Raw genomic sequence first — 11,645 nt, forward strand, 5'->3', positions numbered from 1 at the left:
CAGAAAGTCAGCTATATGTAAAATAAAAATCTTAATATAAATATAGATTTTTTTTTTTGTGAAGTCTCAGAGGTTTGTTAATCAGAAAACAAACTAAGGCTCCACATCATCCCAAACACACCACTCTGACCTTGAAACATGGTGGTGGCAGCATTATGCTGAGGGATGCTTCTCTTCAGCAAGGACAGGGAAACCAGTTGATGAGATTGTCATTGAATTTTGGAGGAAACAATTGAAACTCCAGCCAAGGTTCACCTTGTAGCAGGGTGACCCCCAAAACACGGCCAGAGATGCAATAGATCAAATTAAATTCATTTAATGGAGTGGCCCAGTCAAAGTCCAGACCTATTTTCAATAATAACCCTCCATTCTTTTACTCCCACCTCACAAATATTCTCTATTTTGTGTTTTCCTACATTTAAACTCCCCCCAAAATGCATTTAAATTTGTAATTTAAATGCATGTGGAAAAGTACAATAGAAATAAAGCTTTTGCAAAGCACCATAATGTCTGACACATGGTTTCCAGATCCATCAGGGGTCTGCAACCTATGGTCCCGGAGCCACAAGTGGCTCTTTTGACCTTTCACAATGACTCTTAATAACTTTGGATAAAGAAAAAAAAAAAAAGATAGCTAATGTTTTTAATTTTATATAACAAATGTAGCTTTTTGGGTTCGCAGCAATATTTATTTGCACTGATTTTCCCACAAAGACTGGCACTGAAAGAGAGGCGGTAATATCTTGTTTCTGGATCTGATTTTTACAACAGTGTATTGGGCAGCTGTAGGTAGAAAAAGAACAAAAGAATAAATAGAGTTAGAACTCAAAAATTTTGAGATTAACCTCAGAAATTTTCTAGAAAAAAGAACATTTCTGAGCTCCAGAAGACAGAAATTTACAGATTTGAAGATTTTGTTTCAAGTTGTTCCTAGAAAATTACTGAAATTAATCTAAAATATTCTCAGTTAAGTTTTTTGTGTGTTTTTTTTCTATCTTCAATGTAGATTTTCTCATCATTAGGTTGGAATTGATATGCTTTTTTAAAAGTTTCATTATTTCTATCCCACCAAAGGAAAAAAAGATGCATTCCTTTTTTTTTTTTTTTTTTTGCAAAATTTTATCTTTACCTTTATTTTAAATCCTAAACGTAAAAATAAAATGGTGGTTCTTTAAAACTATGAAATTCCCTGTATTTCTTATATTTATCTAAAATTCTTTGTCAAAACTCAACATTTTGCAGCTCTAAACCAGTTTCATTTGTCTGGCCTGACAGTAAAAGTGGCTCCAGGTTGGAACGGTTGCAGACCTCTGATCTAGTCGATCCTCATAGAACAATCATAGAAAACAACAGACGACCTCCAGCCCTCTGATTTGCAGCGTGCTTCGCATCCTTCCTCTGAGGCAGCTACAAGCTCTGCCTCCTCACAGGAGGAGACCTGCTGTGGACACGGAGCGGCACCAAGAGCAGCACACGACACACAACGCCTAAAGACTCCAGGACCGAGTGCACATTTTTCAAACTGGATGGAGAAGCAGAAGAACGTGAAGCCAGGTGAGTGTTTTCCAACTCCTTCTGCAACACAAGTTATTTTCATTTGAAGTTTTAGTTGAGAATAGCTGGACGGTTGTGTGTCGTTTACATTATAACGAGGATTTTTCAAAGTTTTGAGTGACGTTACAGCCCATATGATTACTAACATATGGGATTTGATCAGTTAAAACATCACCTGCTTTCTGCTGGGTTTTACTTTTAACGGCTGTTTAAATGACAAAATGTTTGGCTTTTTGTTTTTTTTTTTAATTGAATTTAATTCGACGCGTTTCTCCGGGTTCTGCCTGCCCTTCTGTTTGCAGATTTCTAAGGAGGGATCTTGGCTCCTGCACCATCTCCCCCTGCGGCTCTTTTGGCTCGCTCAGCACTTCCTTAGCAGAGGGTCTGCTGGCAGGAGCAACACCTGAACAGGTAACACAAACACAAGAACACGAGGAGCAAAGAGACAATAAATCCACCTTTTTGAAGTGGAAGTGGTTTTAGGCAGGCTTTCATCCCTGAAGCCGTCAGACGGGCTGCTCAGTTTGTGCTCGTCAGTCGCTGCGTGTTTGCAAACAGGCTTGTTTGTGTTTCTCTCTGCAAAGGTCATGAAGCCCCAAGAGGCAGAGCTCGTCTCTGAAATCTCAAAGGTAAATTTCCCGTCGTCAGCCGAGCTCGGTGTGTTTAAAGAGACGGTACACGGTAAATCCTTCCATCGTTGTATTTGTCTAGAGGCAGCAGATGCAGCCTCTCCAGTGAGCAAGATCGTTTGATTGTAGCTTCATTTTATAAGTGAACGCCACAAAGTTCAACATGTTTTATTGAAGAGGCAAATAACTGGTTGATAATTGTTAAGGGGAAGGAAATGAAATGTTTCAATATTTTTCTCTAAAAATAAGACATAAGACAATAAGACAGTTCCTGTCTTTGGAAGCACATCTCAACCCAATTCACACATCTGGACTGTAATTCTTAGTCATATTTAGTTTGAACTTTGACTAGGTCATTCAGACATCAATGTACTTTAATCTAAGACATTTCATTGTGGTTCTGTCTGTTTGTCCCTGGTCTAGTTCAGTGGCTCTTTTGGACATTAGCTTTGACCCAGTTCATGTCTATTTCCACAAAGAATGACACTAAAAAGTTTTAGATCTGTTTTTCCTTGTCATTATGATGGAATCGTCATTTATTTAATATGCATCCATTTTATGTTTATCTTGATTTTAAATCCTCAATATAAAAATGAAACACTGGTTCTTAAAAAAAATTAGAAGAAATCTAAAGAAGATAGTGTTAAGGAAGAAATTCCTAAAAATAGGTTAACTTTGAAAAAAAGTTGGCTCTCTCTCTTCCTTTAGATCCCAGGTCCTCTCGGCGGGCCACGTGTAGGCACAAGGAAACAACAATGCGTGTTGACGTCACAGAATTACAGAGTTTAATCCAATATAAGACAATGCATAAACTTAGAAGTAAGACAATGCACAAACTTACACCAGAAACTGCAGAACAACGGAGACATACATTAATTTACCTCACAGACTTGGAAAAGAAGGAAAGAAAGAAAACAAAGACGTGCAAAGACATCTTTGGAGAATTGCAAGAGCAAATCTGATTTGTTACTCCTGTGTAGAAAGTTTTATCCTCTTGTATTTAATTTATTCAAATAAGGCGTATCTTTGCTCCTCCAACCAGGAGCTATCTCTGACCCTCTCTCAAGCCAGAAACCCCTGCCGTGTTTACGGCCTTTCACAGATGAGTGTGAAAAGCTACAACTTCCACTGTATTGTTTTCCCACAGACAAAAGGCAGTTCAAACGATCCTAGCAAACCATCTGCTGTAACTACAGGTAAAATAAAGGTCAAAGAGCCAGAATACATTACTAATTTCAAAACCACAATTAGGCCATTTGAATCAAGACATGTTTAGTTTTAAAACTAGCTTATTTTAAATTTATTTTCTCAACAATAGTAATCTAAAAAAATTGACTTTTTTGTCACGTTACTTAAAAAAATCATCATGTCTCAACATGGAGACGCTGTTTATATTAATACGATAGTTTTTATTTTTGTTGCTTTTTTTTACTTTGGTGTGATGTAAAATAAAAACCATGCATCATTTTCTTTTCATTCCCATTTAACTACTTTACATTGTGTGTTTTTTCCCCCCACATTAAAATCTTATAAAACACATTGAAAGTTCATGGTTGTAACAGGAACCGTTTCAGAAAAGATCAAGCCACTGTAGCGTCATGTTCACCGTGTGCCTCCGTAGCTACAGTTCATGGTCACAGAACTGAAGACGGGCTTCACCAGCGCCCTGCTGGAGCTCGGTCGGATCCAGCATGGAGACTCGCACCTGAGGGAGGAGCTGGAGGAGAACCGGAAGAGCTGTCAGAAAAAAGCTTTCCGCTTGGAGGCGCTGGTCGAGTCGCTGAGGGTGAGGCGGGACGTAGCCGTCCGTCCAGCGCACGGCAACAGGGATCAATGTTTGACTGTGACTGGGCTTTTTTTTTTTCCTCCCACAGGAGGAACTTGGAGTACTGAGGAGTCAAATTGTGCAGCTGTACAGCAACAGGCCCGGACCCGAGCCGGACGGAAAGAGCCTCACGTCCAAACCAAGAGAAAGGTACAACGGATAAGAAACCAGGAATGTTCACTCTGGCTTAGAAGGGCGGAAATCCAGACAGGCATTTTGAGCAGGATTCTGATTTTTAAGGTTGTTCTTTATGTCATACAGAGGGTCTGTCACGATAACAGACTTTGCTGGGCGATAAATTGTTCCAGACGTTATCACGATAAATGATGATATTGTTGTCGTGAGACGATTTTTAATTAATATAATTGTAATGGCATAAAAAAAAAAAAAATAAATAATAATAATAATAATAATAATAATAATAATAATAATAAAATACATTTTCAAATATCACTAAACTTTAAATTCTAATTAACATTTAGCACTGGAACTGGAAGACATTTTAAGTCTCCAAAATAAATAAACAAAACAACAGAAACAATAAATAAAATTAAATACAAAGTCTCGGTAAACAAAATTATCCTCCAAAAAGACTTTTGTATCGTTTTTGGCAGAAAGAGAAAAACGATAAATCACTCCAAGGGAAGTTACTGAGTTTGTTTTAATTTATCATGTGATTAATTGATTTATCGATTATTGTGATAGGCCTAATTTTCATATATCTGTCATATATTATGCATTATATAATGCATTACATTATTATAAGTATTATATGTGCACACACATATGCAATGTGTGTCCTTAAGACTATTACTACTAATTGCTATTTATTGTGTTAATTAATTTATTTACTTATTCTTGATTTTTTCTTGTGTGCTATCCTTACCTTATCTTATCTTCTAAGGCCATAGAGAAGGATTTTTAATTTTTAAATGTTTTCAGATTGGATAAATGCAGCAGGCAGCAAAACGTGTGATATTTTTAATCACTGAAAAAATACGTCAGACCAGCTGAGAATCTCTCTCCATCTGTCTCCTGTCTGTTTCCAGCGATCCAGCAGAGCCAGCCGGTGTTTGTGAGTGTTGTGCTCCTCCACCAGCCTGCCTGTCCAGAGGGAAACTGCTCCTTCACTGCTTCCTCCAGGGTCTGAAGGCCGGGCTGAGCGAAGGAACAGGTCAGCCCCGAGGTTCTGAAATGTTCTGCTCCATTAAAACAATTTTTTTGGGGGGAAAGGGGCATTTAAAAACTTTCTAAATGGGATTCAACCAGAGCCGGAATACAATTTGGATTCAGCCCTGAGCAGGATTTTATTTGGGGTCCTACTGCACCAAACTTCAAAAAAACAAAAATAAAACATACAAATAAAAAATAGAGACTTCATGCCTTTTCATTAGCTTGTTTTCCTCATACAATTACTGTAAATTAGACTACAAAGGTTTTTCTGGGTAAAGTTACAATCAATTTATTAGTTGTTTTTTTTTCTTAATTCTGAGTTATTATTCAATTTTTTTCTTAATCCTTCAAATTGAGGCCCTTAAAAGATAAACTACAAATATTTATTTTCAAGTTGTAGTTCATGTGTGAGAAACCAAGCAGCGCCCTCTGCTGGCCAAACAGCCTCTTTGCAGCCATTCCTGGCCTCCGTGTTTCACATAAGGCCCTTTGCTCTGTGTGCAGACTGGACGCTCAGCTTCCAAAGTGAATAATGATCTGAACAATGAATAATGAAAATGAACTATTCCAACACCAGACTTCCACTTCTTGCTGCGCAGATGCTCGACACCAGGTGGCCATGCAGCTCCTGCACTCTGAGTGGGAATACGTGTCGACCCTGAACCAGCTATACGACAAGTACAAAACACCGCCAGCTCACCAGACCACCGGAGAGCCGCAGTGAGTCCCGCCTCGGGTTAAAACGGTGTTAAAACCGGAGAGAAAGTTTCTGCTTTGCTCTGTGTGACTGAGGTTTTCCCCTCTGTCGTGTGGCCCAGTCAGACGTATGTGAGGTTCGTGGAGCAGCTCCTGCAGCGACATGTGCTCTTCAGGAACACCCTGCAGGAGAGGTTATCCGCCGAACACTGGAAGTCTCTGGTCGGCGACATCCTGGTGCAGCTCATCGGCCAAAACGACGTGAGATCTTCCCTCTTCCCTCTTTTTTTTTTTAAAGTCACTTCCAGACATTTCCGGCTGCAAGCTGCTGACTTTGACTTTGGTTGTCCAGACAGCTTTTTCAGATATGTATCTCGGATACACGACGACGTTGGCGTCGTTCCTCTCACTCGAGTTCAACCGGCTCAATCAGCAAGGGAAAAGCCTCCAAACACAGGTAGGTGACGTGTGACAATGTGCTGACCTCACACCAGGACAGCACAACTGGGAGGACATGGTCACCAATGGCAACTTTCTGGTGGTTCCCACAGAGCAGCCAGATGGAGAGAGAGGAGATAAAACTGCTCTCTGTGCTGTTGGCTCCTGTTGCTAGGATTCACAGCTACCTGAGTCACATTCAGGTGAGTTAGCGAGAGTCAGAATTGAACTTGAATGTGTTTTACGTGATTAGATCAACACAACATTGTGCTTAAAGGGAAATTAAATATCGCTGTGATTCATATTCATTCAAGACCATCCAAAGAGTTATTGTAGATCACCTGTAGCGGTCTGTATTACAACGAATTTGAAAAAAGCCTCTGACTGGAGGTACTCTGCTTTTCTATGAAAATATTACAATGCAAATTCAGAAACGCGTGGCATGCAGTTCTGTTCAGCCCTCACGAGTCAATACCTTGTGGAACTGCTGAAGAAGAAGAGTATCCCCCACACCATGACCCTTCCACCACCGTGTTTTACTTTTGGGAGGGGCGAGTTTGGATTGATGTGCAATTTTAATTTAGCTAGCGTTTTGAAAACAGGCTACGAGGTTCAGTTCTGGTCTGGAGGAGAGTCGTCCGCTGTGTCGTCTGTAAAGTGACTTCATCTGACTTTCTTTAAAAAGTGTGTTTCCTAATGTTAAGACTAGTACAGGATATTTGTGCATCCTTAGAGAGTCTTAAAAAGCCTTAAAGTGATGCGTCTAAGTATTAAGGCCTTAAAAATGTCAAATTCATTTTAAAAACCCGAGTTAGCCTTAAATACGCTAAGCACAAGTCTGAAATTTAGCCGTGGCAGGACTATTTAATCTTTTATGTAGTTTTGTTTTTTGTGGCAGTAATTTGCGGCTTGTGCAGACATCTTCAGTGTCTTGAGATGGTGGCAACTAGCTGCTACAAACCTCTGCTAGCTACTTAGCAGGCTTTTTTGTATCATCACTTGGTTGGACAATATTTGTTTTTGCCACTGCCTCACTTTTGTTCCCAGCCAACATGAGTAAAGGATCTCTCAATTGTTCCTTATATTTATAGTTCTTTTGGTCTTAAATTTCCTTCAGGCTGACCTTAAAAAAGGTCTTAAAAAGTCTTAAATTTGGCTCGCTGAAATCAACAGACCCCCTGTAATATCTACAGATTCTATTGATGAAGTTCACTGGGTTTCATAAAACAAACAAAAGAGTAAAGTCAAAGACAATCCCAGAATTCAGAATACATGAGTTTGTGGTTGCAGTATGAACACGGGAAGGGATTTTTGCAAGCTAACGTACTTACAACGATGCCTAAATGTCAGCTATTTTACAACTGACTTAACTTACAATACTTCCTTACGTTCCTGTTGAAGAACCTGCTGCAGTGGACCGGTAAGGAGCATCCTGACTGCAGCCTGTTGCTGGGGTCTGAGAGAGCTCTGAGGAGTGTTTTGTCCCGCTGCCACGTGATCTTGGAGGAGGACGTTCGATGGGAGGAAGACGAGGAAGCTGGGCAAAGGTGAGGGAGTACAACAGGACAGAAGATATTCAGTGTTTTGAAAAGTTTATATGGTCTTTATTTGGGGCTTTCCTGATGTTTTTGGGCCACTTTGTCTACGGTGGAATGATGATGCACCATACAACAAAACTTGGTGCTCGAGCCTGAATTTAGTGTGGAGTTATTTTGAATCCTTTGACTTTTAACTTCCAGAGACCAACTAGCTGAGTGGTGATGTTAAACTGTCTCCACTGTGGACAGGAACACTTCCAGTCCATGACTGACTGGAGCTTTGGTGATTCCAGGATTGATCTTGAGCCTCTTGACCGATTCCCTTTCATATTAAGTTGGGTCAGATGGTTGAAACGGGGAGCTACAGCTGGACATTGAGTCCAAATGCACTTTAAAACTGGATTTGGAGATGGCAAGTCAAACTTCTCCAGTGGCTTCGACCTCATTTCATTTGTAACAGTATGAATTACGAATCAAGGCTGGGTTCATGGCAGGAATCCAACCAATTTGAGGTCATTCTACCAATTCTGCCTGGATGAATTCTGGATATTTAATCAAACAATATTCATTCTGTAAGTTTGATAATGTGTGAATTAGAGAAAGTCATGTGTTTTGTTTATTAGATTTAATTTTTGAACTTAAGTATTTAAATGTTAGCCATAATTTGTTGCTGAGAGATTCATCCCCTGACGTGAACAGCGCCCCCTGTGATGCTGCAGTCACTGCGTCCTCCGGAAGCTGCTGCACCAGGAGCCAGCAGATAAGAGAGGAGTCCAGCTCTGCTGCTCAGAGGTGTGTAGACCTCGGCGTTTCTTGCAGTGGCTTTGACATTTTTAACGATTCAAATCGGCGTCCAAAAGCGGGATTTCCCTGCTGAAAGTTCTTTTTTGTCTCAGAGATGTCCAGCTGGCTGCTCCTCTCACCAACGGGGTGGATGGCGGTCACTCCATGCGCCTGGAGTGCTGGTCCTGCAGCCCGGTGAGGAGGAAGAGCTTCCTGAGAGACCGGGCCGCCCTGAGGCAGCCCGTCTGCCACTGCGGTCATGCGTGCTGCTCTCTGCTCGCTCCGGACGCCGTGGGATGGGGAGAAAACAGCGACTCGGGTCAGGGCACCTTCAGCCAGCCCACTGTGAAATCCGCCAACGACCCGGAGACGACGCACGCCAACAGCGAGACGGACGACACCTCCGCCTTTGACTACTCCTCCGTCACCTCCTGCAGCCCGGATGGCACCCTGCGCAGGGAGGTGTTGGACACCAACAGCGGGGAGGACGAGGACGACGAGGACGAGGAGGACAGCCAGGTGCCCGTGCTGCTGAAGCCCTCATTCAGCCGGCAGCAGCAGGAGCAGCCGGCGCCGGCGGGGGAAACCAGAGGCAGAACTGTGTGTGTGAGGTGGCAGATTCCCAGGTTCACCCCTCACCCTCCTCTCAGGAGCCCTGCAGGGCCGCATGCGGACGGACCGACGCCTTGCCTCATCAGCTCCTTTGGGAAGAGACTGGTCAGCCTGAGGAAAGGGTCGCCTCCTCCACATCTGAAAAGTGCCTTCAGGCCCATCTGGGACGATCCATCCAAGCAGGTACTTCAACGTTTTGCTTGTTTGGATCCAACGTCTGCCTTGCTAAAGGACTTTTAGCTGCAGAATGTTTTAATTTTCATATCTTGTCGCTGATCCTGAATTAGAGTCCTGGACTTGGTCAGTCTAAGATACGAGTATGCTTTGATCAAAGTCATTCCACTTTTTGGCTCCGTTTTGTGCATCTATCACGTAAAATCCCAAGAAGCAACACTGTCGCTTATGGTCACAATGTGACAAATTTCAGAAAATTCTGGATATATTAATACTTTTGCACTTTATCTATGAAAATCCCCACTGCTGGGAATAAAAAGCCATTGGAGTGGATTATAACTGTGCTTTGGACATCAAACTTGATCCTCAAATCCACATTTTAGATGTTTCTCTGCTTCTACACATGTAATGAAATTGAATGGGCTCCAAAAGGACTTCTGCTGAACTTTATGCCAAGCTGATTGAATCGTGTCACTCAGGTGTGTTGGAGCAGGTGCATTTCAAAGCCATGATGGACGGTGAGTCCCGAGGACTTTAAGGAACATCCTGTGATGGGGAAACCATGAATGTTAGCTTATTTGGTCTTTCTAACTTGGACTTAGGTATGGGTGTGTGTGTGTGTGTGTGAACCAGGTTCTTATGTCCTATTTCTGCCAACAATGTGGGGACATTTTCTCGGTCTCCATGAGGGAAAAGACTGTTTTTGATTTAGAGGTTAGGGTTTGGAGCTAAGGCGTGAATTGACTTTTGGTTAGTGAGGCATGTGATGGTTAGACTGTAGAAAATGAATGGAAGTCAATGTAAAGCCCCTCCAAAATACAAAAACATGACTGTTTGTGTGTCTTTGTGTAATGTGTGGCCTTGTTTTTGATACGGTGTAAGGACCATTTTCCTAACAAATACTAGTTAGTGAGGAGCGACTGCTGTTAAAATGCTGTTTTTGGGTTAGTTGTTAGTTTAGGGCCAAGGTTTGAATTGAGAGGAAGTTAGGTTTAGCATAAGGGTCCAAATAAATTACAAATGAACAGAAGTCAATGCAATATTCGTGAAAATACGATGACAAATGTGCGTGTGCACGTCACACACCACTAAACCCAATCCCCAACGCTCCGCGATGCAAGAAGAAATGGCGATTGTGTTGAGTTTGGCTCCCCCATGTGGCCAAAAGATATAACCGCAAAACAAAATCAGATTAGTTTTCAAAAATCGATTAATTTATAAAACAACAACTTAACGCTTATTCTTGTGTTCTAGTTCAGATAAAGCACATTGACATAATGAACCCTCTATCTGACGTCCTTCCTCTGTTCCTTTAAATGTGAACGACCGTCTGGATCAGGCCGATTCCGCTCCAGAGAAGGACAGCAGACCTGCTGGGTTCGTTCCAGTTCCAGCTCCAGTCAGGAACAACTTCCAGGCTTTCGCTCCCAGCAGGGAAAACCTGAGGTAACCCCAGTGATAAATGATGCACTGGCTTCACATGGAAGATGAACTACTGTGCGATTTTATAGAAAAAAAATAATAAAAAATTACAGATTGTATTTGAACTTTTAGTTCATAACGCAAAGGTGTGTACACATGTTTTAATGTCAATTCTCTCAAACAAGTAAGAAATACAAATAGTTTATGCTAATATATTCATGTCAAAATAAATTGTAGATTAACATGTCGCTTCTGGGATCATTCTGGATGGATAGTTTTTCTATTTGTCCAGTTAAAATGGTCAGTTTTTATTTAAAAAACAAATATATATATATATATAGATATATATATATACATATATTTATATATTCTCAGTTTCCTGGATCTGACCATATTTTTAAACACTTCACACATCATACGTGTAGATGAGGTCACAACGATCATTTGGTTTTATGTGATATTGTTTGTTGCATCATTCCATGTAGGAAGAGAAACATTTCAAATGCGACATTTATGGTTCTGAGTGAAAATAAACCAACCTGAACTTGGTGCTTTGTGTCTTTTTGTCCTCAGACCTGCGCCTCCTCAGCAGCGAGGGACCTACGGACCAGCTGTGGACGGGGGAGGACTGTGGGACAGTGAGGACAGCGAGGGACCTTGCAGCACAGTTTGACTTTTTGCAAAAAAAAGAAAAAAAAAAAAAAAAAAAAAGGCAAAACATCTAGATGCTCTTCATTTCAATAAATTAATTTGAGATGTTTTGTGTGAGCAACAAAATTGCTGGTCTGCCTCTGTGGTTGA

At 41.2% G+C, this 11,645-nt stretch overlaps 1 protein-coding gene across 1 annotated transcript; it reads left to right on the plus strand.

Annotated features, from left to right (window-relative positions):
- The first annotated feature begins 813 nt into the window (after positions 1-813).
- Positions 814-11,621, plus strand: LOC106922065 (uncharacterized). The gene is made up of 15 exons (XM_014994172.2): positions 814-1,554; positions 1,857-1,965; positions 2,139-2,183; positions 3,805-3,969; positions 4,058-4,158; positions 5,058-5,182; positions 5,781-5,901; positions 6,000-6,138; positions 6,230-6,334; positions 6,429-6,518; positions 7,717-7,862; positions 8,553-8,645; positions 8,750-9,431; positions 10,762-10,868; positions 11,418-11,621. The coding sequence occupies exons 3-15, from the start codon at positions 2,142-2,144 to the stop codon at positions 11,515-11,517; spliced, it is 2,016 nt and encodes a 671-aa protein (XP_014849658.2). The 5' UTR covers positions 814-1,554; positions 1,857-1,965; positions 2,139-2,141; the 3' UTR covers positions 11,518-11,621.
- The last annotated feature ends 24 nt before the right edge of the window (positions 11,622-11,645 follow it).

Source organism: Poecilia mexicana, unplaced genomic scaffold (assembly GCF_051168715.1).
Source record: "Poecilia mexicana isolate PSO_F unplaced genomic scaffold, ASM5116871v1 scaffold_22, whole genome shotgun sequence".
In the NCBI taxonomy this organism is placed as follows: Eukaryota; Metazoa; Chordata; class Actinopteri; order Cyprinodontiformes; family Poeciliidae; genus Poecilia; species Poecilia mexicana.

Coding starts and splice junctions, on each gene's coding strand:
- LOC106922065 (XM_014994172.2), top strand. CDS start 2,142: ATGAAGCCCCAAGAGGCAGAGCTCGTCTCTGAAATCTCAAAG. Junction 5,183..5,780: donor CGGGCTGAGCGAAGGAACAG/GTCAGCCCCGAG, acceptor CTTGCTGCGCAG/ATGCTCGACACCAGGTGGCC. Junction 5,902..5,999: donor CAGACCACCGGAGAGCCGCA/GTGAGTCCCGCC, acceptor CGTGTGGCCCAG/TCAGACGTATGTGAGGTTCG.